Raw genomic sequence first — 24,471 nt, forward strand, 5'->3', positions numbered from 1 at the left:
AACATGAGCCTTCCTGTGGTTCCTGAGTCAGGTTGAACAGATCTGATTTAAAATGAGTGATGGACTCGATCATTTCTCCTCAGCAGAGTAGCAGACTGTAGAGCTGACTGTGGTGTGTGTGAATGTCTGTGCTTATCGGTGCAGGTCATGTTAACATCTGTCTTAACGTTGAGGAGATGTAAATTTCACATTTGTTCATACAGTTGCTAACAGGCAAATGAAACTTGTGAGCTGAACAGACTAACTGATTCACAAGTGGCTAGGTAGACGAAGTGATGGGAATTCATCATAGTATTTAAATATGGAGAATATTTTCACCCAGACATCAAATTAATGGTCCAGTGTAGGATTTAGGGGGGTCTACTGGCAGAAATTGAATATGATATTATTACTATGTTTTCTTTAGTGTATAATCAACTGAAAATAGAAGTAATGGTGTTTGGTTACCTTAAAATGAGGCATTTATATCTGTAGCCAAGAATGGACAAACCAATTACTGGCTCCACATAGAGCCATTCACATTTTCATGTTCTAATGTCAGCCATTGTAGTTAGTAGACCCTCCGCGAGGGAACCATCTGAAAGAAGCTGTTTTTTTAAAATGTGAAACAGCTTTATTCTGTGTTTTACCAGTTTAAATCACCACGTCAATTTGTTTAAGAGAAGAAGAGACCTCTGCTGATAATTCTGCTCCCAGTAAAAACCTCCCAAACATCTGGATCAGAAATAAGATGAGAACACATTAGCAGGCACTGGGTGAGCAGCCTGTCTGCGATGAGCCAAGCATCGTAGAAGGAACATTCATATGTAACATGAAACTGCTGACCGGTTTAAATCATCTGGTCCATTTGATTTAGAGAGGTAAAGACCACTGTGGATAAGTCAGCTCCCAGTTAAAACCTCTGAAGAACGAACATTGAAGGAATTCTACCCTGGAGAAGTTTCAACTGGTTGCAGTCTGTAATACTTAACCGCTAGATTCCACTAAATACCCCCTACACTGGACCTTTAAATAGAAAAACAAGGACAATTAATGAATAAATCACTTATGCACTATAAGGAAATGTGCAATAGTACCCCAAATAACCACATAAGACACCTTTTAAACAATCAAATCCATGGGATTTATTAACAAAAATCATGCAAACCAGACAATAAAATCCCAGGCTGAGAGGAGGCAGGACCAGCAGTCCCCACACCAGAGGCCTCTCTCCTCTGCTGCTGGCACAGGAGCTCTTCTGCACCTCCTCCCCATGCCAGGTGCAATGCACCTCCTCAGGAAATACAGCACACCTGGGCAGATCTACAGTAGAGGGAAAGGGGACAGCAGAGCAGAACACATAAAGCTGTAACACCTGTTTGTCCATTCTGGGTTATTGCAGAACTAACATGGCGGACTGCGTGGAAGATGACCTGCTCCCTGTGTAAATACAAATGGCTCATTCTAAAGTCAGTCAGTCATTGTGGCTGACATATAAGCAAACATTTGCTTATTTACACATCCAGCAGACACAGAGCAACATTACCATTCATTTGGAGATGTGTTTGTGTCCACCTGATGAATCCAGTTCACTCCACTTTAGCTCTGTGTTTGGTCTCCACCAACTCCTAAGGAAAAGATGTTGGCTGCTAAATGCTTCACTGTGTTGACCAGCTAGTCTCCAGCTGAGTCTGTTTGCTGCTAAGCAGGTAATATGTACAGTGTGTTTGTCAGAGCTTTTTCACTGATACAGTACTGTACAGGATGGAAAACAAAGAGCTAATTATTGCAGTTTTAAATTTAAATTTGTGTGGTAAAGGAGAAAAAAAACTTTTCAGGGGTGGAGCCAGAAACTAGTATCAAACTGTCCGAACCATCTATGTTGTTTGGGCAATTACAAACCCAGCAGCTGTCAAGACAGGTACTGGAAGTGTTACTGGTTACAACGCCCACCTCTGTGTCTTCATCCTTTGCTTATCTGCGAGTGTCAGCCTGTCCTTTAACCATTCCTCCTCCACCTCTAATCATCATCATCAACCGGAGCTAAACTGACCAGTAACAGAGCCCTACCACCCCAGTGAGCACAGTGCAAACTCCTCTCTCAACTTACGATTTTTAAAACAGCACACAGACACTAGCCCTCACTCATGAACAAGACCCCACGATACTTAAACTCCTTTGCTTAGGACAATACTGGTCTATCTATGTCCGAACCATCACCTATGGTCATGAGTTTTGGCTAGTGACCGAAAGAATGAGGTCGCAGATACAAACAGCCAAAATTATATTTTTTCGCAGGGTGGCTGGGCTCAGCCTTGGAGATACGATGAGGAGCACATCTCGGAGTAGAGCCGCTGCTCCTTCATGTCGAAAGGGGTCACTTGAGGTGGTTCGGGCATCTGATCAGGATGCCTCCTGGGCGACCCCCGTACGAGGTGTTCTGAGCACGTCCCACTGGTAGGAAGCCCTGGGGCAGACCCAGAACACGCTGGAGTGATTACATATCATGTCTGGCCTGGGAACGCCTTGGGGTTCTCCAGGAAGAGCTGGAAAGTGTCAATGGAGAGAGGGACGTCTGGGGCACTTTGGTTGGCCTGCTGCCCCAACAACCTGGTCCTGAATAAGCAGATGAAAATGGATGGATGGACACTGAAACTATAAATTGACTCAGTTCTACACATTAAGAAACTATTTGATCATTAATGTGGCCAGGATTCTCTTAACTCAGACTTGCCCTTTAAACATGTATATTCAGCATCTATCTTTTGCAGTCGTACCCAAAACACATGATGGAATAAAATCTGATTAAAGCTATAAGGACATATTGTACTACAGCTAGTAGTTAGAGCCATCGCTCCAACTGAGGACACTGAGATCATATTTTAGCAGCCAGGGGAGAGTTAATATTATGCAATTAAAAAACAAAACAAAAACAAAACAAAAAAGACGAAAGAACAAAAAAGTGTTTGAGGCGACCCCTTAACATCTGAGATAGATAGATATATAAATATCTATATACTTTAAAAATATATATGTTTTTTTTATTCCGACTGTGAATGCCTCAGAAGAACGAATCAATCATCCCCATGTTTAATGATAAAGCGCCAGTGAGCAGATTTTAATGCGCATGTGATCGTACCTCAACGATATCAAGCGCTATGACGTCGTGACGTCTCCTCTTTTTAACCTCCTTGCGGCACACCCGGAAGTAAATAGAAACAACATTTTTATTGATAAGTCACTGTAGAAAATGACTATTATTGTCACCTCTCACGTGTCTCATAGCCATATGAGGCTTATTTAATTTCCAACGAACATTCAGCTGTCATTTCGTTAGGAGAAAAGTAACGTTATCGCGCTTTTAGGACCGAACAGGATGGCGACATATATGAATTTCCACACTCAGCTGGCTTCCATCATGGAGGTGTTAGCTAACGCGGCTGTGGCTGAGATCTGTCAGCTGGTGGACGACGGGTTTGCTACCCTGAGGCTGGAAATATCCCGGAGCCAGAGGGAGAACCTGGCCCTGAAGAGCAGGCTGCGGCTGCTGGAGGTCCGTTCAGGAGAGCAGTCCCACAGAGAGCCCACCCCCACGGCACTGGTGGTGACCTGCACCATGACAGGTTAGCCTGCTCCATCCAAAACTAACCAGCTGTGTGTCTTCATGGTGAACACTAGACATAAACTAGACATTTTAACAGCATTACATTATAGATTATTACCTTCCGCCATTTATTTGTCTTTTTAAGGAAAAGGACAACAAGCCTGTTTGAAGAACATTGAGTTGACTGGCATGTATAGATACATAACATATTGAAAGAGGATTGTTGGGGAGCTCAAAATGTCAACTGTACTGGTATTAGTCTATGCACATCAGATAATTAATAATATTAAATTAATATTAATTGAAAAAGAAAAGAAAATAAAAGAAACCAAAGTATATCAGACTTTGACTTTTCATTTTAACATAACGTTACTTTTCAACTAGCCTACAGTACAGGCCAAAAGTTTGGACACACCTTCTCATTCAATGCGTTTTCTTTATTTTCATGACTATTTACATTGTAGATTCTCACTGAAGGCATCAAAACTATGAATGAACACATGTGGAGTTATGTACTTAACAAAAAAAGGTGAAATAACTGAAAACATGTTTTATATTCTAGTTTCTTCAAAATAGCCACCCTTTGCTCTGATTACTGCTTTGCACACTCTTGGCATTCTCTCCATGAGCTTCAAGAGGTAGTCACCTGAAATGGTTTCCACTTCACAGGTGTGCCTTATCAGGGTTAATTAGTGGAATTTCTTGCTTTATCAATGGGGTTGGGACCATCAGTTGTGTTGTGCAGAAGTCAGGTTAATACACAGCCGACAGCCCTATTGGACAACTGTTAAAATTCATATTATGGCAAGAACCAATCAGCTAACTAAAGAAAAACGAGTGGCCATCATTACTTTAAGAAATGAAGGTCAGTCAGTCCGGAAAATTGCAAAAACTTTAAATGTGTCCCCAAGTGGAGTCGCAAAAACCATCAAGCGCTACAACGAAACTGGCACACATGAGGACCGACCCAGGAAAGGAAGACCAAGAGTCACCTCTGCTTCTGAGGATAAGTTCATCCGAGTCACCAGCCTCAGAAATCGCAAGTTAACAGCAGCTCAGATCAGAGACCAGATGAATGCCACACAGAGTTCTAGCAGCAGACCCATCTCTAGAACAACTGTTGAGAGGAGACTGCGCCAATCAGGCCTTCATGGTCAAATAGCTGCTAGGAAACCACTGCTAAGGAGAGGCAACAAGCAGAAGAGATTTGTTTGGGCCAAGAAACACAAGGAATGGACATTAGACCAGTGGAAATCTGTGCTTTGGTCTGATGAGTCCAAATTTGAGATCTTTGGTTCCAACCGCCGTGTCTTTGTGAGACGCAGAAAAGGTGAACGGATGGATTCCACATGCCTGGTTCCCACTGTGAAGCATGGAGGAGGAGGTGTGATGGTGTGGGGGTGTTTTGCTGGTGACACTGTTGGGGATTTATTCAAAATTGAAGGCACACTGAACCAGCATGGCTACCACAGCATCCTGCAGCGACATGCCATCCCATCCGGTTTGCGTTTAGTTGGACGATCATTTATTTTTCAACAGGACAATGACCCCAAACACACCTCCAGGCTGTGTAAGGGCTATTTGACCAAGAAGGAGAGTGATGGAGTGCTGCGGCAGATGACCTGGCCTCCACAGTCACCGGACCTGAACCCAATCGAGATGGTTTGGGGTGAGCTGGACCGCAGAGTGAAGGCAAAGGGGCCAACAAGTGCTAAACACCTCTGGGAACTCCTTCAAGACTGTTGGAAAACCATTTCAGGTGACTACCTCTTGAAGCTCATGGAGAGAATGCCAAGAGTGTGCAAAGCAGTAATCAGAGCAAAGGGTGGCTATTTTGAAGAAACTAGAATATAAAACATGTTTTCAGTTATTTCACCTTTTTTTGTTAAGTACATAACTCCACATGTGTTCATTCATAGTTTTGATGCCTTCAGTGAGAATCTACAATGTAAATAGTCATGAAAATAAAGAAAACGCATTGAATGAGAAGGTGTGTCCAAACTTTTGGCCTGTACTGTATATAATTCAACAGCATAATAGAATTCTTGAATTTCAGTTATGGCTTTTGGTTTTGGTGTGCTGCCCTTTAAGTTTCAGTGGCCCCATCTGCCCACCTCTATTAAACACTTCTGGGGGCGCCACTGGTGTATTCATTTATTCAACCTTTATTTTTTTAACTCAGAAATAGGACCCCATTAACAATAGCCCAGTAATTAAAAAACAAACAGTGAAACAAACAGGTCCCTGAGAATACAAGTAGGAAACTTGTCACTATAACAGGATCTTGTTTTACAGTACAGTAGAAAGACCTCCTGCAGCCTGAGCATATACCAGCTCCCCTGACTTGTGATAGACACTAAAATATGATATTCAGCCCCTTCTTTGTTGGTAAATTAGGAGCCAGAGCCATATGCCTCATCTAATGTAATGTTTTTGATTCATACATTTAAGTCAGGTTCTCTGGGCTCTGCTGTGAACAATTTCATTAGCACTGTCAGCAGGAGGGGTACTATTTTCATTAAAAAGTTCTGGACTTCAGCTTAAATTTACAATCAAGAGAGAAAACCAATACCAAGGCTGACACTCAGCATCTAATCACCTGATACATGGCAAAGAGTCCACATAATGACAGTGTAACAGTAGACTTATTATAATGAACCCCTCTGATTTGCTTTGAGCAGATCATCACTCTGGAGAAGACAGCCCTGCCATTACCAAAAGAAATGTGAAGTCCACCATGCTGGAGAATACTGACACCCAGCGGTCACAGGTTAGTGCTGCAAAGGTCAGCTTTTCTTACTTTATCTCTTCTGTCAGTGTCCACACACAGTACAGGTGAGATATTCCTGCTTGCTTTCTGAAATACAGTGGTGAAATGTAACTAAGTACATTTACTCAAGTACAGTACTCAAGTCCAGTTTGGAGGTACCTGTACCTGTATTTCCATTTTATGCTACTTTTACTTTTGCCACACTACATTTTGGCAGCCAGTGTTTTACTTTTGACTCCACAACATTTATTTGATGACAATATTTAGTAGTTACTTTGTAGATTAAAATTATTAAGATAAAATGTATATTGAAATAGATGAATTATCATGGGTTAAGCAACACATTAGCATAAAGAAGTAGTTGAAATAAGCTCCGCTATTACTAGCTGGAACATCAAAGTGATGTAAACATGAATGCATCAATAATTACAATACGATAATATGTATATGGTTCTGAAAATGGATGAGTACTTTTACTTTGGTACTTCAAGTATATTTTGAGGCCAGAACTTTTGTACTTTTACTTTACTTGACTTGTAACTAAGTGTTTTTACACCATAGTATTGCTACTTTTACTTAAAGGGAAACATCTGTATTTTAACCTGGACCCTATTTTCCAGTGATTTTACTTGTAAGTGACTAATGGAGACGACAGTTTTTGAAATTGGTCCAGTATGAAGCCAGACAGCTGCAGCTGCAACTGTAAAACAGGCTGCAATGTAGTCCCTACAGGCAATTGAGCACCATCTATGTACGTTCACTAAAAGTGCTTGTTTTTGCCACCGAAAGGGTCAGATTGTTATGAAAAGTGTTTGACAACATTACAGGAAGGACCCTACAAAGAATTTAAATGTATTTCTCTACCTTTGGCTGGGCTGTTTGTTGTTGTGACTTAGTCTTGCTCAAGGAGAAGTCTCGTCCTAAAATCTCGTGTGTGGTGACTTGTTGCAGGAAAATAACTTTGGAAATGTGAGTGAAGCTTGGAGAGAGGAGTGCCAGGGAGAGTTCACTCACTGTGTTGGAGTCCATAAAGCATAGCTTAGTGTTGTTATCTTAAAGATTAAAGATCTTAAAGATTTTCAGTGGCGTGGTTGAATAACTGGCTGATTTCCACAATGTGGAAAAGTCAGCGAGATTTCAGAATGAGGCTTCTCCTTGAGCAAGGCTTGGTTACACACACTAACAAACGGACCGGTGAAAGGGAAAGCAAAACTATTTATTTCTTAGTAGGGTCTTTTCCATTATGTTGTTTGACATTTACACACTTTTCTACCAAAATGAAGGGCTAAAATTAGCACGTCCATCCGGGAGTTTTATTTCCATCCCTGCCAATTGAAGCTGATCAGAGCTTGAGCCGAGAAATACCTATGAATACTGTAGAGTCATTTTACGCTGGAGTGAATGTTGATTGTAACCCTGCAACTAAAAATTAAACTTAGGGTGAATACTACAATTACAAAATCATTAGCTTTTTCAGTCCACTAGATACATTTTGCTACAATAAAAATGACTGAAATGAGATGAACAGACCAAACCCTTATTAGATTAAACAGATGTTGACAAAGTTTTCCTTTGGGGACACAATTTTGCGACAGTATATGTTGTTGCAATACTGTTATCACATATCGCGAAACATTTAAAATATTTTTGTATTGTGACTAAAGTATTGTGATAATATCGTATCGTAGGGCCTCCGGTGATTCCCACCCCTACTTGTAGCGGCTGTACATTGACGGTGCACAATTGTCCGAAGGGATTACAATGCAGCATTTTTTTGCCACTGCTGGCAGCAGCGATCTCTCTACTAATACAGGACCAATTTCAAAAATGGCACAATGGGCACAATGGCGGCGCACAGCAGTGCAGCAGCTTCTCAGCTACAGGTGACTGGTGTACTTATCACTCAACACTGGCTCCCCACAAGGGTGTTTCCTGAGCCCCCTGCTGTACACACTCCTTACATATGATTGTTCTGCAAGGTCCCCAAGCATTCATATAGTGAAGTTTCGATTGACACAGCTGTGGTTTCCAACAATGAGTCTGTGTACAGGCAGGAGGTGGAAGAACTTGTGGACTGGTGCAGAGCAAACACTCTCTGCATCACTGTAGGGTAGACTAAGGAGATGGTTGTGGACTTTGGGAGGAGAGGTTTTTCTAAAGAGACTACTAAAAAGTATTCATGTGCATTGCTGCTGATAACCAACCAAGCTCTGAAAGACTTGAAGTGCAGCAGCAGTATGATTTTCCATACCTGTTTTCTATCTGCCAGCTGGTGGTTGTGACGGAGCAGCCGGTGGAGCCAGAGGTGGTGGTGATAAAGAAGGAAAGGCTGGAGGAGGAGCTGACAGGCTGCAGTGTGCTGGAAGACCATCAGACAGCTCCTAACATCAGCAGTATGAATGAAACACTTTAAGATACTGCACAGCTTCTGAGCAAACACCAAAAAGGAAGATATGGTTAAAAAGGAAAGGTTGATGTTATCTTGTCTTTTTTTTTTTCTTTAGTTGGACCTCAGTCTGTTCCTCTTGCTGCTGAGAGCAACCGCCCTCTGAGTGCTGAGGCAGAAATCCCCAGAGTCAGCGGGTATGAAAATCAGGGCTTTGCCAGGCTTGAAGCTCGGCAGCACGAAGAGAAAGAGGGAGCGGAGGAGGCTGGAACTCAGGGAGAGGACTCTGATCCAGCAGACCAGAGCCACAGAGCCGTACCAAGAGGTTCTGATCCAAACAGAGCCAGGGAAATGACAGACTCAACCAAAGAAGTAGACAAACATGCTGTGGACCCCAGTGGCTCTCTATCTGCTGAGTCCAGTTGTAGTAAAGTTTCTGATGTAGAGACTACTCTGATAAAGACACTGGATTCAGAACTGTCACCTACAAGCACTGGAGTGAAGGGTTTTTGTGGTGCTGCAGTAGACTGGAGGGCAGAGGTGGTGTTACCAGCAGTCAAACTGGAGGCTGAACCTTCCTGGTCTGAAGCTTTTAGCACATATAATCCTTTAGTTTCTGTCACTAGAAGTGAGTGTCTGAGTGGCAGCAGATTAACTAACTCCAGTCACCACACAGAGAGTGAAGCAGCAGAGCTGGACATCAACAGTTTGGACTCCTCCTCCTTCGATGACCTGTTCTCCTCTCCAGAGGTGGCCAGGTCTCTGACAGTTTCTCACAAACACTCCACAGACAGAGTCACAGGCACAGAGGAGCCTCTCTCATCCTCGTCTTTAACTTTCCTGTGCAGTGGGAGCAGCTTTGGGGATGCTTCCATGTCAGACTCTGTAACTGTCTCCTCCGTCAGTAACACCTCTGTCTCCAGGAGCAGAAGCTTTCCCAGCAGCACAGAGCGAGTGTTCAGCTGTCAGCAGTGCGGCCGACTCTTCTCCACCTCCAGAGACCTGGTGGTGCACCAGCGCTCCCACACTGGGGAGAGGATCTACCACTGCCACCTCTGTAAGAAGCCCTTTGTCCACCCACACCAGCTGAAAACCCATCAGCGGGTGCATACGGGAGAGAAACCATTCAGCTGCACTCAGTGTGGTAAACGCTTCTCCCAGTCCAGCCACATCAAGAGACACATGAGCGTGCACACAGGGGAGAAGCGCTACAGCTGCAGCCTGTGTGGGAAACGTTTCTCGCAGGCCTGCAGCCTCAAGGTGCACCAGACTGTCCATACAGGAGAGAGACCATACAGCTGCACCAAGTGTGGCAAGAGCTTCTCTGTGCTGGGCAACCTGGTCCGCCATCAGAGCATCCACAACGGCAAGTGAGCACACAATATCAGAAGGGACTGAAGTGAATCAGAAATGAAGCAGAAGTGTAGTGTGCATATAAAGTCAGTAATGCTCATCATAGCAGACTGTGATGTCGTCATTTATACACGTTAATGTTTACAATAAAACATGAAGAAAACTGCCTCCAGATGACTGAACACATTAACCTGGTGAATGAATCATGTTTTTTTCATCTGTATTGGAATATACATCACATAGAACAAAGGTACATCCTGAATTAGACACCCATTGCATCATCATATCAAAATGAAAAAATATATAGTACTTGTGTTATACAGTATATAAGTGATCAATTTGAATAGAAATAAGAACAATTTAAGACTGAAAAGAAAAAATATATGCAATCAAAATAAATACATGTGTGAATTAAACAAGTGCAAAAGGCACACTAATTTTATTCAGGTCTTTGTAAATAACTCCTGAAACCATTAAATACATAATTACTCTGAAACCTCAATTGAACGCGCAGTCCCTTTGACTAGCCTGATGTGGCTACACATTCTGATAGATATATGCCTGTCTCAATTAGAGGCCTGGTGTGGTTGCCAAGCAGTTCTTTTTTTTTTAATAGAAGTTCTTCAGATGTGTAAAACCAGGTTGTTGACTACCTCAAATTATGTGTACATTCCTTGATTACCCTGTAAGTTATTTATATTCCTTTAGTCCGTAAGAGTCCTCAGATCAGATGAATCAAAAGGGTGTTTAATAAAAATTCATCCAAGTTGTGTGTATTGTTTTAACAGAATGAAATAATGTTGTGTCGGTATGTGGGGTGCTGTAATCCCTGAGTGCTGTAATGCTCCCTTTGCAACCTGTGGCTCCAAGACTCACTCAGCTCTTTAGTCCCTCTCAAGTAACTCCCTGTGGCTTTGACAGAAAATTATATGGAAACTAATAACTGTATTTTTGTGTTTGTTTTTTTTACATTCTAATTTGTTGTATGCCTAAAATGATTCTTACATTATTCAACTGTAAAAATGTGAAGCCTATATACAAATTTTAAAAATGTTTGAACAGTTTGTCAACTTAAATGTGCATCATACATCTGTGGCCTGGTGCCTTTTCCTCTAAAAACATCACTAGTGATGGCTACAGAAATCTTGAGTCTCCCTAGCTAGGCGAGCTATGGATTCCAAATCCCAAAAAGGAAAAGAATCAAGGGAAAATAAAGGATTGTGTCGACAAATTTGTTTGCTTTCATCGCTGCAAAGTTTAAGCACCAAATTATCATAAATAGCCCACTGCAGAGTAGCCACCTTGTGCTAAAACATATTAAGGGATGCTCATTTAGATCTGTTAGTAATGTTGATCGGCTGAATTTGACAAAAAAGGCTGTTTTACTTTTTTCATTCATTCATTCATTCATCTTCTAACTGCTTCATCCTCTTGAGGGTCGCGGGGGGGCTGGAGCCTATCCCAGCTGACATCGGGCGAGAGGCAGGGTACACCCTGGACAGGTCGTCAGACTATCGCAGGGCTGACACATAGAGACAAACAACCATTCACACCTACGGACAATTTAGAGTTATCAATTAACCTAGTCCCCAATCTGCATGTCTTTGTCGTGTTTTACTTTTTTATGAGGTTCAAATTAGTTTTGGGGCTACAGGCAGATCTTCTTTATTTATTTATTTATTTTTTTGCCCTGGTCTAACAGGGCAAAAATGATGAATCGATAACATTTTTTATCCAAAAGGTCAAAGGTCAACTTCACTGTGACATCATAATATTCTGCAAAACCACTTAAAAACAAAACACCACATGAGCTTGAAGAGACATGAATGTAAACTCTTAAGTGCAACTTGACTGGTTCGTAGATACACATTGCAAGGTGGTAATTTTAGTTTTACCATCCCCAACATAGTTAACTTCTTTTTCAGCAGTTCCTCTCTCAGAGGATACAATGTGAAAAATGATCACAAGTAATTTATGACCATTCAGTCCACCAGCCATGTGTAGTACCATCCACATGCACTGATTCTTGCCCAGGGACCTTCCCAGTGTACAACTTCATATTCCATGTGCAGCTGGACTGAGCATCACTTGCTTGCTTTTATTGTGATAGCGTATTTTATGGTTTGTTTGTTTGATATGTATTGTATTATTTATTTATACTATTTATATTAAATAATTAAAATAAATCATGTCATGTGTTATTTAAAAAATGATAGTAATACAGAAGCAGGGTGTGTTAACTGTTGCCCTCTGGATTATGTCCTTTGCACATTTATTGACAGTTTTTAAATCTGAACTCCTGAAATTAATAAAATCTCTAGGTGACAGGAAGGTTATATTCTGGGAAGAATTTGTTCAAAGTGAACACATATCACCTTAAATAGCTGTCAGATAATTACGGAATGTTTGTTATTTATTGGGGAGACATTTTTTATTTTGCCTTAGGGGAGGGGCATACAACTTTAAGTGGTTGTATTTTGTATTTATTTTACTGTCGATTATTAAAGCAAACATGCAGTCTAAAAAAATGCACAAAATTACATCATTTATCATAGCCAGAAACTGTAAAACAGAAACTATCGTGGGATTTTCAAATTTCCAACGGTCTATGGGCCTAGGCTTCCATCAGAAAAATCCCCCACAACCAAATCTGAGCTATTTTATTTCTTTATTTATTTTATTACTTATTTATTTTTTGTCTCTTTTTTTGCAACACACACACACACACACACACACACACACACACACACACACACCCTCCTTATTCCACTTTATTCTTATTGTAGTACATCAGTATTATATTCTATGTAGAAGCAGTACCTATTTGTGAGAGAAATTGTGTTTTATATACGTTTAAATAAGAGTATGTGTTAATGAAAAGTTATACAGTAAGTTTTTCTCTGTAGTAATGACACCATAATAATAGACTGAACACTAAAGCTTCAGATGCACAGTAGGTCTGTTGAGATTTATCAAACGCCTTCACATGCACCTCAGTGTACAGTGTAAAACATGAATGCAGCAGCACGAGGCTTATTAATCATCACATTGTGTCAGACTGAAGAGATTTCCACTTCCTCTTGTCCATATTAGCTCAGACAGCTGAGACAGACAGAGCTGCCTGTGAAGTGATGCTGAACAACAAACTGACGTCATCAGGAAGCGACTCTGGCACCTCAAAGAGCCACAACATTCAGGAGCTCATAAAAGAAGGCAGACGGGGTGAATGAAACGCTCTTCAGTCACATATCACAGAGTGGGTCTGGTCACGCCCGTGCACCGCAGCAGCAGCAACATCCGTCCGCCGAGCGCATCTGTCCGAGCAGGAGCAGACACACAGACCTGGCGATGATGGCGGACTGTGTTGGCTTTCAAGCGCAAATCGCCTCGATTATAGAGATACTGGCCAATTCGGCAGTGGCGGAGATCTGCAAATTGGTGGACGATGGCTACGCGGCGCTGCGCTCTCAGATGGACCAGGAGCGGGAGAAGAGCGAGAAGGAGAACGATGCCCTGCGGCAGAAACTGCGAGAAATCGACGTGAAGCTGCGGAGCTACGAGAGGAAGATGAGGAGACGGAGTCAGCGGGAGGAAATGCACGCCGTTCATTTTAGGCCACCCGAAGGTAAATAGATGGAGAAGGCAGGAGGCTGGGCTGCAGCTGGCCTGCTGCACCATCACTGCCACATGACGGCTGAGGGAGTCATACGTGTCCTCATACATACATGCAGGAGCCTAATGGGCTTATTGATGAGCTCATCTTTCAGTTTCTGATTAATATGAGTCCACGCTGTAGCTTGTAGTGGCTGTCAGTCTGTGTCCATAGTCTGCTGCTCAATGTGGACCTCAGGATCATACAGGCACACATGTATGTCACATGTCCATGCACCATGTGGAAGGTTATGACTCTTATACTGGAGGAAAAGTTTGCTTTTGAGTTGAGTTAGACTGAAGGCATGATCTAGACTACATCTGTGTCAGTTCAGGTCAGTTACAAACATGCTGTCTTCTGACAGACCTCAAGTGTTAGATAGTTTTGGTCTAATTTGTCCAGGTTTGGAGATGTCTACATGCCTGTCTGCTGCTGGGCTCCTCTTAACCCCTGCTCTGCTGGAGTACCTGGCCTCAGTTTGTCTTGTAGTATTTGGATTAAACACATTAATTTAGGATTATGTAATTGTTACACCCACTACAGGATAAACAGTAGTCTTATCACAGAGGTTCAACTTTGCAATCTATATTCTCCCACTTTACCCTCCCGAAGACTGACCCCCAGCTATCACTGACAGGGCAGGGGTTAAGTTCCACTGTCACACCAGTGCACACTGTAATCTATACATCTTGCACTCGAAGAGCTAACACATTTCCAAAGTTTCCACACGTGATTATTTTCACTGCAAACAGTCAACCACAGCACACCTTAAAACTGCCCTGACTGTCTGAGCAAGTTGGTAATTAGTGTGGGAAGCAGGCAGATAAAACAAAACAAAAACAAACAAAAAACTGAAGAAAGAAAATCAGTCCACCTGTAGGGCAATACCCATATCTTTTGCCCATTACCAGCTCACTTGTTAGGGCAGACTAGACAAGAAAAAAAGACCTAACCAAACAACAAAAACAGTCCCACAGCAAGAGCAGCTAATGGACCACTGATGCTCTGCAGAGACACAAATGAATACTCTTACAAAAAACTTTATTGCAAAATATTAAAATGCATATGGATCAAATGTTAAAAAACTACATGGCTAATTTTAAAATATCTAATTTGCTCCCGACTATCCGCCACCTTCAACCGAGCAGGTAGCAGGCCTGAAATGCATGAAAACAATACATGTTAAAAACATTCAAACTCATTAGCGGAAATTCCTGCACACAGAGAAGAGCTTTAGGCCCACCAGTGTTTTCTGCATTTCACTGCCCAGTCTTCCCAACACACCAGCGTGGGATGAGATGTGCACCTGTCTCATCCCATCGGCTTGAACCAACACTACAGCCTGCGTTCCTCCCACAGGTAACCCTACAGTATATCAAAGGTGTCACTAATTGGTGCACCTCATTTTTTCCTCTGTGCCACCTGCAACATAATATATACGCACAAAATTGAAATGATAAATGTTGTTAAACTAGAGTTTGATCAGATGACCCTCTTAAAGCCAGCCTCAAAATCAGGTAGGAAAGCAAAACCCACCTTAATGGGGAACTAAGCTGACTTTCAAAATGAATACATGTTGTAGTTGAATGTTATTCTTATAGTCTAAGACAGTCCAAATAATGTAAGGAAACATGAACAACTCCACACATCACAAGTTTGAGACTTAGTTCTCTGGTTTGTGGCTTTGAGAGAGAGTAGTTCATGTTCACAAATACGGATTGAACTTTCCCAGGCCATGGAAGTAACTATTTGGGATTCTTTATTTATGTGGTGTTCCCCTTTAAAGGTCCCATATTGTGAAAAGTCAGATGTCCTTGACTTTAAAAAGAGTAAAGCTGGTGTAGGTGCTGTATAACTGCTGTGAAAGTATCAAAAGGCTACACAGAGAAATGCTCACAGTTGGTATTCAGAAACTGTGCCTTTAAATGAGAGGTCAGGAAATCTTTGAATTTGTGATGTCACAAGTATAGACCGTTTGAAACATAATCATTCATAATCATAATCATAATCATTGCAGTGCATGTGAATGACATCAGCTGACAGGAAGTAAACATGGACCCAAGCTGTTGGCTAGCAGTGTAAAGGCCAAAACACATTGGTGGAGGATACTGCACTTTTTTTGGGGGGGGGCTTTTTGCCTTAATAGATAGGACAGTCTAAGTGTGTGTGTGTGTGTGTGTGTGTGTGAGAGAGAGAGAGAGAGAGAGAGAGAGAGAGAGAGTGTGAGTGAGTGAGTGAGTTGCTGCAGAGGGCCACAGGCTGGAATCGACATTGCCTTTGTATATGGGATGCCTGTTCTACCCACTAAGCCACCAGGCCCCTGTTATTATCAACGCACAGTCCCACACTGGCAGCGGCAAGACGCACTTCGGCGCTCCTTGCACCACTGTCCTGTTTCCAGTCTTGACACCCCCAGAATTAAATGCATTTTTCCCCCACTCTACTTGTACATACCAGCTCCTGTGGCAGCTCTTTTTCACTGCTCCTATGGCAGTTTGGCTCCTCTTATCACCACTGATGGAAACAGAACTCTGTCTCATGTGTGACAAAGAATGGGTGAGAAAAGACACGTTGTTGAGGTTGAGAAATATCTCAAGTTAATTGACCCACAATCCCATCATTACAAAGACAATGCCTGAAAAAGATATTGTCGGTGAGTCATAGCTCTGGAGATCAGCTCTTAAGGTGAGAAATCAACTGTAATTAGTGGATATCCACACGTCTTTAAGCTAACACAGAGGTGGAGGAAGTACAGATCTTTCTGTAGTTATAATAACTTTGCGTGGTCGTCTGTTGACAAGCCGCAGCACTACGCGTCCAGTGTGTGCTAGGGCGCCATGTGACGCGCCGCACCGTGGCAGTGTCGGTGTGTTTTCAGCCTAATTCCAGTGAAACGGCCTATACAAATAGAAAAATGGAGTGTTTCAGACAGAGGGTGATCACAGGTATATTCATGCAGACTGTATGGGAAAAAAAACAGATGTATTTTTTTGAACATTAAAGCATGTAAACATGTTCTAGTAGAACCTGCCAAGTAACATGCCCCTAATGTCAAACTTAAACACTATATTCATGGATAAAATAGCAGCGCCATCTATTCTAATGAATGCTATATGCAGTCAACAGGTCGGGGCGTTTCCATCTTTATGGCAAACTCCAGCGTCCTGGTTGTACTTTCTTTTCTGATCTCTGACTGCCTCATCTGCCTCACTGGTGCTTACACAGATTACAGTGCTGCTACGTCAACAGACAACGGATAGTAGAGTCCCCTTATACTTGGGTTTGCTGTTAAACATTCAGAGCAAGAAGGACCTGTTCTGGAATTTCATTCCAGGTACTCTGGTTTCTTTGTACAGTCTGATGCATACAAATAAGCTGATTTTGATCCAAATTACCAGTAGACTGATTACCTGTCTAGGTTGTTCATTCAGTGCATGCTAGTCTTAAAACTAACATGGTCTGGCTTGTGGTCTTCATCAGGGTAATCAGAGACCTTGAGAGGGTCTGTATAATACAAGGCTTGCTGGAGTTTTGACCTTTTCGGATTTGTTTCCTTCTTCATGCGCCTTGGAGGTCGGTTAAGTTGCACCAGAAATCCCTTCTCTGTTTCTATATATAAACACAAGCTAAAATAATGGATGCTTTCTTTGCTCCTACCAACTGATGGTTGTGTGCATGCTAGTATTGTGTGTATATTATCATACTGTATCACGATATTTTCCCTCCCAAGGGCAGACTGTTAAGTCTGAAGCTATAGGAGCTCATTCAGAAGCTAAGAAATGACTTTTAAGAGACAGGTTGTACATATATAATTATGACATTTAGCCAAAATAAGGGATGCACAATAATATCAGTACCTTATCTGTATTGGCCAATATCGGCTTTAAAATGAATGATCAGAATTGGCCAAAATGCTTTTAATTATTTTGCACAATGAATGAATATTACATACTTTGAGAAGTATTCTATTTCATGTCTCCATCTGCTGGTGGGCCATCATGATAAGAGTATGCATGCATAATATGATGTTAATTCCACTACAGAAGAGACTTGATGCTCACGAAAATAAGGTGGGGGAAAAAAGTATATATATCGATATTGTTATCGGTTATAGGCCAAATGAGTGGTCATATATCGGCATATCAGATAACATCAAAATAGCCAAAATCGTATATCCCTAATTAAAATCCCACAAGTTCAAAAGGCACAAAAACCAGCGGACAGTACTTGCTCAGTGTTCTGTGCTATGTTTTCAGGAGCTGAAGAACATCAGCCTGTGGTGCCACCTCTTCCTGTCGCCGCTGAAGACAAACCCTTCCATCACATTTCAAAGGTAAAGATTTATCAGCAGAGCGGCTTTTAATTCTTGTGAACATCTAAAAGCTATTTCAGGGTTGTGTGTAAGGCATCTCTTCTGCCCTCTGAAAGAACCTCTGTGGTGTTATGTTCATCAAACCACTAAAATGTTGATGATGTTAAAGATCAGCTCAGAGGATGTCATCATTACATGGACTGAATCCTGACATTCCCAGCAGGAAGTGCGCTGCGGATGATGATGTCTGTTGGGTATTCTTCTAACTTGGAGGTTAAAAAGTTCTTGCATTGTCTCTGCTGCCCTCATTATCTTTCATGACACAATGTGTAGTGGAGCATTTGTAACTTGACTCTCTTGTCTGCTGTGACATCATGGATTTCAGGCAGCCCACGTGTATGAACAAGGTCATAGGGTTGAGTTCTAGTTTTGTCCTGAGCTATGTGATCAATGAATAATGAACGTGATGTTCCAGCTGCTTTTCACTGTATCACAGCAGGAGGAGGCCAACATGTTGCCTCTGGTGAAGCAGGAGAAAATTGAGAGAGATGACTGCAACCCGGACCTCAAGGTGGAGGTCACCATCAGGGCAGAGTGTGGCCTGTCTACTGGTGAGTGTGGCTCTGGACATTCTTAAATTGATTTTCCATTGATTGTTCTTATGGTTTTAATACAAACAACGCAGAGCGTGAAGATAAACTAGAGGATAGCTGATAAAAGTTTAACACTACGTCCTGGCTTCGGTAGACTGGTCAGTTTCTCTCCATTAATACACCTTATGGGCCTTTTCCACTGTCACTGTTGGCCACACCGAGTCAAGCCATGCCGCACCAATTTACGTTTGCATTATCAGTTTAGACGCACTGCAGACAACAGACTCTTACTGCACCTCTGCAAACAGCTCACCTCCAACAGGTAAACTTCTTTTACCTGCCCTGCTTTGCAAAATCACATGCAGCAAACATACCAGGATTTTTGCCTGCTGCTTTTAAACGTCTTCACTCAAGACAAGCTGTCATCAGTTAAAGACACACTCAAGCAGGTCGCCTTGTTGTAATGGCAATGCAAATCCCTGCCGCGCTGGGCTGATGGCCCAAACCAAGCCAACCCTAGTCAGCCCATGACTGTCGAAAAGGAGTATTAGTCACAAGAGACATTTATTTGACAAAACATTCTGAACTTCTTCAGAAAATATAACTGATAAACAGGGATCAAAGTTGTTTTTTTATATATATATATATATATATATTTTTTTATTTTCAGAAAATGACATTTTCTGGGGCAGGAAAATTGATAAGCACTGGGGAGAATATCTTAGGATGGTGTGACCTAGATTTGTCCCCAAATGTGATTTATTTATAGTTTTCCCCCTAAATTCATACTCTTCCTGACAATCCTCATCAGCTCTCTCTTTGCTTCATAAAAACCAACTGTGTGAAGAGCAAAACAGCAGTAATGTTTTTCTAAACTCCACTCACTCTGTTCCTCCTGTGCCTATCTGTCTATCTTCAGCCATGGAGCCCAGTGAGGAACCCCCTCCCAGCGATATTGTTCTTGACACCAGTGTCACCAACATCACCTCCTCCACCACTCAGACCTCCTCGTCCCCCACTGATGCCACAATGGACCTGACCTGCAGGCCTCGAGCGAAACGTAAAGCTACAATGCCTCTTGGCAACAGTTTGACAGTCAGCAGTGGGGTGGTCACCACCCCTGAGGCTGCTCGCAGGGACCTTGGAGGGAGCCTAACGGATGGTGCTCTGAAACCAGAGATACAGACAGACAATACTACAGAAGATGAACTTCATCCCTCTCAGCTGTCAGCCCCAGTAGCCTCAGATGAGCCCAGTCCTGAACGTCTCAACAGTCTGGGCCTGGACTTGGCCTGGATGCAGGAGAGAGTCAGCCATCTTGGTGCAGCGTATGCAGTAGCACAGCTGGGTTTAGGGAACACAGAAACTGGCCACCCCTCTGCCTCCTTCCCCACGCAGGGAGGAGGAGACAGTCTAGATGGCCCTCCGACCATGCTCTTCACAGGTGGTGCTCATGAAATGGCTGCTTTCGCTGCCTCCTTCGACATGGCTGCCGCCGCAGCGGCTGCTGCTGCGGTCGTGGCTGCACCACCTCCACCACCTCCTCCACCCCCTCCCCCTACAGCACCTTCTGCCACCACGACCAGCCAGAGGCGGCCTTACAGGAGCAGCTCTGCTGCTGCTAAAGAGCCCATGGTGTGCGCTGTGTGCGGGCGTGTCTTCCCCAGTGCAGCCGCCCTGGAGCTGCACCAACGGGTGCACACAGGGGAGAGGCCCTACACCTGCCCCCACTGTGGAAAGGGCTTTGCCCAGCCCAATAACCTGCGGGTCCACCTCCTCATCCACACTGGGGAGAGGCGCTATCGATGTACACTGTGTGGAAAGAGTTTCATCTCATCCAGCCACCTGAAGAGGCATCGCACAGTCCACACGCAGGAGAAGCCTTACAGCTGCTCACGATGTGGACAGTCCTTCAGTCAAATGTGTAGCGTTCGCAGACACCGGCAGCAGTCCCAGTGTGGCCTGTAGACTGACTGCTGGAGGAGGTGGATGACATCTGGAAGTGATCCTTGTACAGTCTGGGCTCTGAAGGATGAATAATTGAAATCCTTTACATCCTTTACATATGAATTCTAGCATCTTATGTGAGCACGAGAAAAAAAGCAAGGCTGTATCCTGTGATATCATGGCACGTACAGTTGATATTTGTCCTAGATCATAGCAGTGATATGTGAATTCTGTTTTTGAGGCGGAATTCCCCTAAGGCCCTTTCATCCTTTTCCCACTCGTTTTAATCTGAGAGAGGATCTCAGAGTGGACTGTCAAAGAGTGCCTGAGACAGTGTTGATAACACTCAATCCATAAATTGTCAATTAAATGGTCTTGTTTGTGTTTACATAGCTAATACACATGGGCTGATACCAGAGGAGAGGGTCCTGGATTATCCTGTATCATGACTGATGGTGATGGTACAGAGTGTACCTGCACTGTCCACTGACCTCCAAGTGAAACAGGATGAACAGACCCATATTTTGAGCACCTGACAGCTCTACAGTATTTATGTAATGAGGTGACTTATAAAATTGACCTAAAATACATTTAAAATTCATTAGGCGTTTAGCACGTTATTGACAAATAACTATTCTTGCCTTATCCTTCTGCGAGTTCAAAAGCCAGACTCACATTTTCAGACACTTCCAACTTTTGTTGTTTTTGCAGAACTGATGGCACAACTAGATTCAGTTTCTCACACTGCATAGTGTTGATATTAAAGGATGCTGAGATGTTCTCAGTAGGTTTTTTGACTGGAGGCAGATTGACTGAGGCAGAACCAACTCCAAAGCCGTCTTAGTGGCATGTTGTATTTTATGTAGTCAGCTATGAAATAATGAACAGTAGAGAATATGAAAACAACAACAACACACTGTGTCAGCTGTCCCTGCATCCTTGGTCAAGGTACATAATTCAAACAAGCTATTATAAGCTGTTATAGGGTATATGGTTGCCATTCTACATGTACGGTTACAAGTAAGCGAATGCAGGCGAGTGTCCATCACCTGCTGAGGCTATATTCATGCTGAATGTGGGCGGTCCTGGTTGTGACGTGCATGGAAAGCTAGCTTGCTATCAATGTCTTCTCCACACATACTTATGTGCTATTGTTTGAGGCTGTGACTTCGCAGGTCAAAATTGAACTCATGAACACGTGAAGAAGCTTTTTCAGTTCAGCTTCTTGGATGAGAGGTGAAACGTCCTCAAGAAATGCAAGCAAGTCCAGTTGCCTACGATATAGCACTTATGATTACCATTAAGGCCCATTTATGCTCCCTTTATGTACGAAAATGTATACATCTGTTTCAAACGATGTTACCGTCCGTACCGTACCGTTACCGTACTAAAAGTTTATGACAACAACATTTTCAGAAACAAACATGGCGACTGTGGAGGAGATATTGATAATGTACCTCTTGCATAAAAGACAAAAAGAGAGACAGCGTTGTAGGACGCGGTGGTCGGTGAGGCCATTAAATACATCGCGACTGGAGGATGGAGAATTCTTTTCTCTAGTATTGCCGATGAGAGAAATTGAATTGTTATTTCTTCTTCGTGTCTCACTAGAGCTACGTATCGGGTAGTGACAGCAACACTGCCCCCACGGTTCCCGGTGGTACTGCTCCGTTTGGCCCGTATCCGTAAGCTTTATGGAAACGTGCAAAAATACGGACGAAATGAACGCAGAGCACGGACAGAAAGCTCTGTCCGTATCCAGATCCGTATTTAAAGTTGAGCATAAATGGGCCTTAACCTGGATGAGTGAGAATCTTCACCGACAACCAATTAGCAATTATTCGCCCTGTTTGCATTGAATTGAAGATAGGCGAATTTTAGCCTGTGTTAATTTCATTCATGTTTGACCACACCCTTAAGAACTGTCTTTACTGGCAGCTTGAGATGTATTGGTGACTTGCTTGCTAATAAGATACAACATAAAAAATAAGGCAGCTTTACTGCTTTAATTTACTGTCAGGAATTGTTTTTGAAGTTAAGACGAAGCTAGCTAGCAACAACTGCTTCCACCTGCCTCTAGTCTTTGTGCTAAGCTAGGCTGACCACATCCTGGACCTGTCTCTTTACTGTCCGCTAAAAAATGATCATATCATCTTCTTTTCTGACTGTGGGTAAGACGACAACTAAGTACATTCTGCAAAAATGTCATACTCTTCCTTTAAAGCACTTTAAATGTTTGTATAACTATTCTTTAAGCCATGGGCAGAAATTGGAGGCAGTGCTGATACACCATTTGTCAACTATTTCTTGATATATTTATCGCACATAGTCCACTCTGTTCCTCATATTGTTAAAGTATCTTTAATGAGTGGCCTTCTCAAGGCAGCCTGGTGTTGAATGGTAAATGTTGGCAGTTGTTGAATAAATTGTGTAGTGCAGGCCTGCACCTTCTCCTGTATGACCGTGTTCATGAGTATATCAGTCCGACACAGTGGCCAGAAAAACTGTTGGCATTGTACGTTACTGTAAACCACAGATACGTTACATGTGCACTTTAGGTTATTTAGGTTGATGATACATTAAAACTTAACATTTAATGACACTGCAGTTAACATTTGGTTAGGTTTAGCCACAAAAACACTTAGTTATGGTTAGGAAAAGATCATGTTTTGGCTTAAATAACCTGGTTTGAGGGGCACAATCTCGGCAGGGAAAGCAGTGATTTCTCAATAAAGTCTCGAACAGTGGTGTCTCGCCTAGGTGTCATGCCAGTATCATCCCCTCCACCTCCAGATGACAAAGTCAGCTTGTAAACTGAGCCTCTGTAGAAATGCTGATAGGACCTGTATGAAATGTACAAATGTAATGTATTCATGGATTGCAGAAATGTACAATACCAACATTTTCTTCTAGTAACTGGACTGCTGTCACACTGATTTTCAGTGTATTTTATTATGTCCTCATTTCTTAAAATTAGAGGGGAACATGTCATATGCTGTTATCCAGAAGTTTGACCCCGAGCTTTGTTTACAGAATTGGGCAGTGACAACAGAATATTTAATTTCTTATTTTTTAGATGCACAGCCCAGTGGATGCAGGCCTACAGTGTTCCTTAACGTTTCACAGGTTGAACCCTGAGGTGTAACAGTCGTTTTAATGTCAATCATTCTTTGTTCTCAATTGAAAATCAAAGAACAAAGGTCTGTAAAAAGGTGTAAAGTAAAAACATATATATCAGAGAGTCGTGTTTGTATGTGTAGGTGTTTGGATGTAATTGGCACTAGCTGTAGGTTGCACAGCTAACAAATATTTTGCCTTTTAGTACTCTTTCATGACATGTTCCGGTGTTTAAAAATGTATGGGTATCATTAAACATGAAAAAGGTTTGCAATGAACTTGGCTGTGCTGTTGGCATCATTTCTGTAGTGTGATCTCATTTATAAAAGGACTGCAACTACTCTATCCGCTAGACTCCTCTCTTTTGTTATGATTTCAGAAATATGCCAAAAGTTCATATGAGGGGCTGTTATCTGTCCTACAGTTGACAAAGGAGGTATGTGTGAATGTGACTTGTCTAAAGGTGACAGAACATAATGAAATGAATAGCTTTAATCTAATGAAGAGTGGATTTCCCCATTTTGTTACACACACATAGATACACTTATACATGGGAATTGCAATCTGTGAACAAGTCTTAAAGTAGTGCTTGTTTTAAAGTCTAATGATTTACAAGCAAAAAAATAATAATAAAAAATATATATATGGAAATGTTATGTGACATCCAATAAACCAGGTCACATTTTTGGTAAACTGTCTAGAAACTATCAAAAATAAAGATACAATGATGGTCAACTGTGGGACGTGTCTGTTTTTAG

At 42.3% G+C, this 24,471-nt stretch overlaps 1 protein-coding gene across 1 annotated transcript; it reads left to right on the plus strand.

The window, feature by feature from the left end:
* Positions 1–3,148: 3,148 nt before the first annotated feature.
* LOC117255124 (uncharacterized) lies at positions 3,149–23,989 on the plus strand. The gene is made up of 9 exons (XM_078163239.1): positions 3,149–3,602; positions 6,265–6,353; positions 8,623–8,746; positions 8,858–10,109; positions 10,963–10,990; positions 13,306–13,717; positions 18,001–18,077; positions 18,553–18,667; positions 19,569–23,989. Exons 1-9 carry the CDS (start codon positions 3,356–3,358, stop codon positions 20,615–20,617), a joined length of 3,393 nt encoding a protein of 1,130 aa, XP_078019365.1. The 5' UTR covers positions 3,149–3,355; the 3' UTR covers positions 20,618–23,989.
* The last annotated feature ends 482 nt before the right edge of the window (positions 23,990–24,471 follow it).

Source organism: Epinephelus lanceolatus, chromosome 3 (genome assembly GCF_041903045.1).
Source record: "Epinephelus lanceolatus isolate andai-2023 chromosome 3, ASM4190304v1, whole genome shotgun sequence".
NCBI lineage: Eukaryota > Metazoa > Chordata > Actinopteri > Perciformes > Serranidae > Epinephelus > Epinephelus lanceolatus.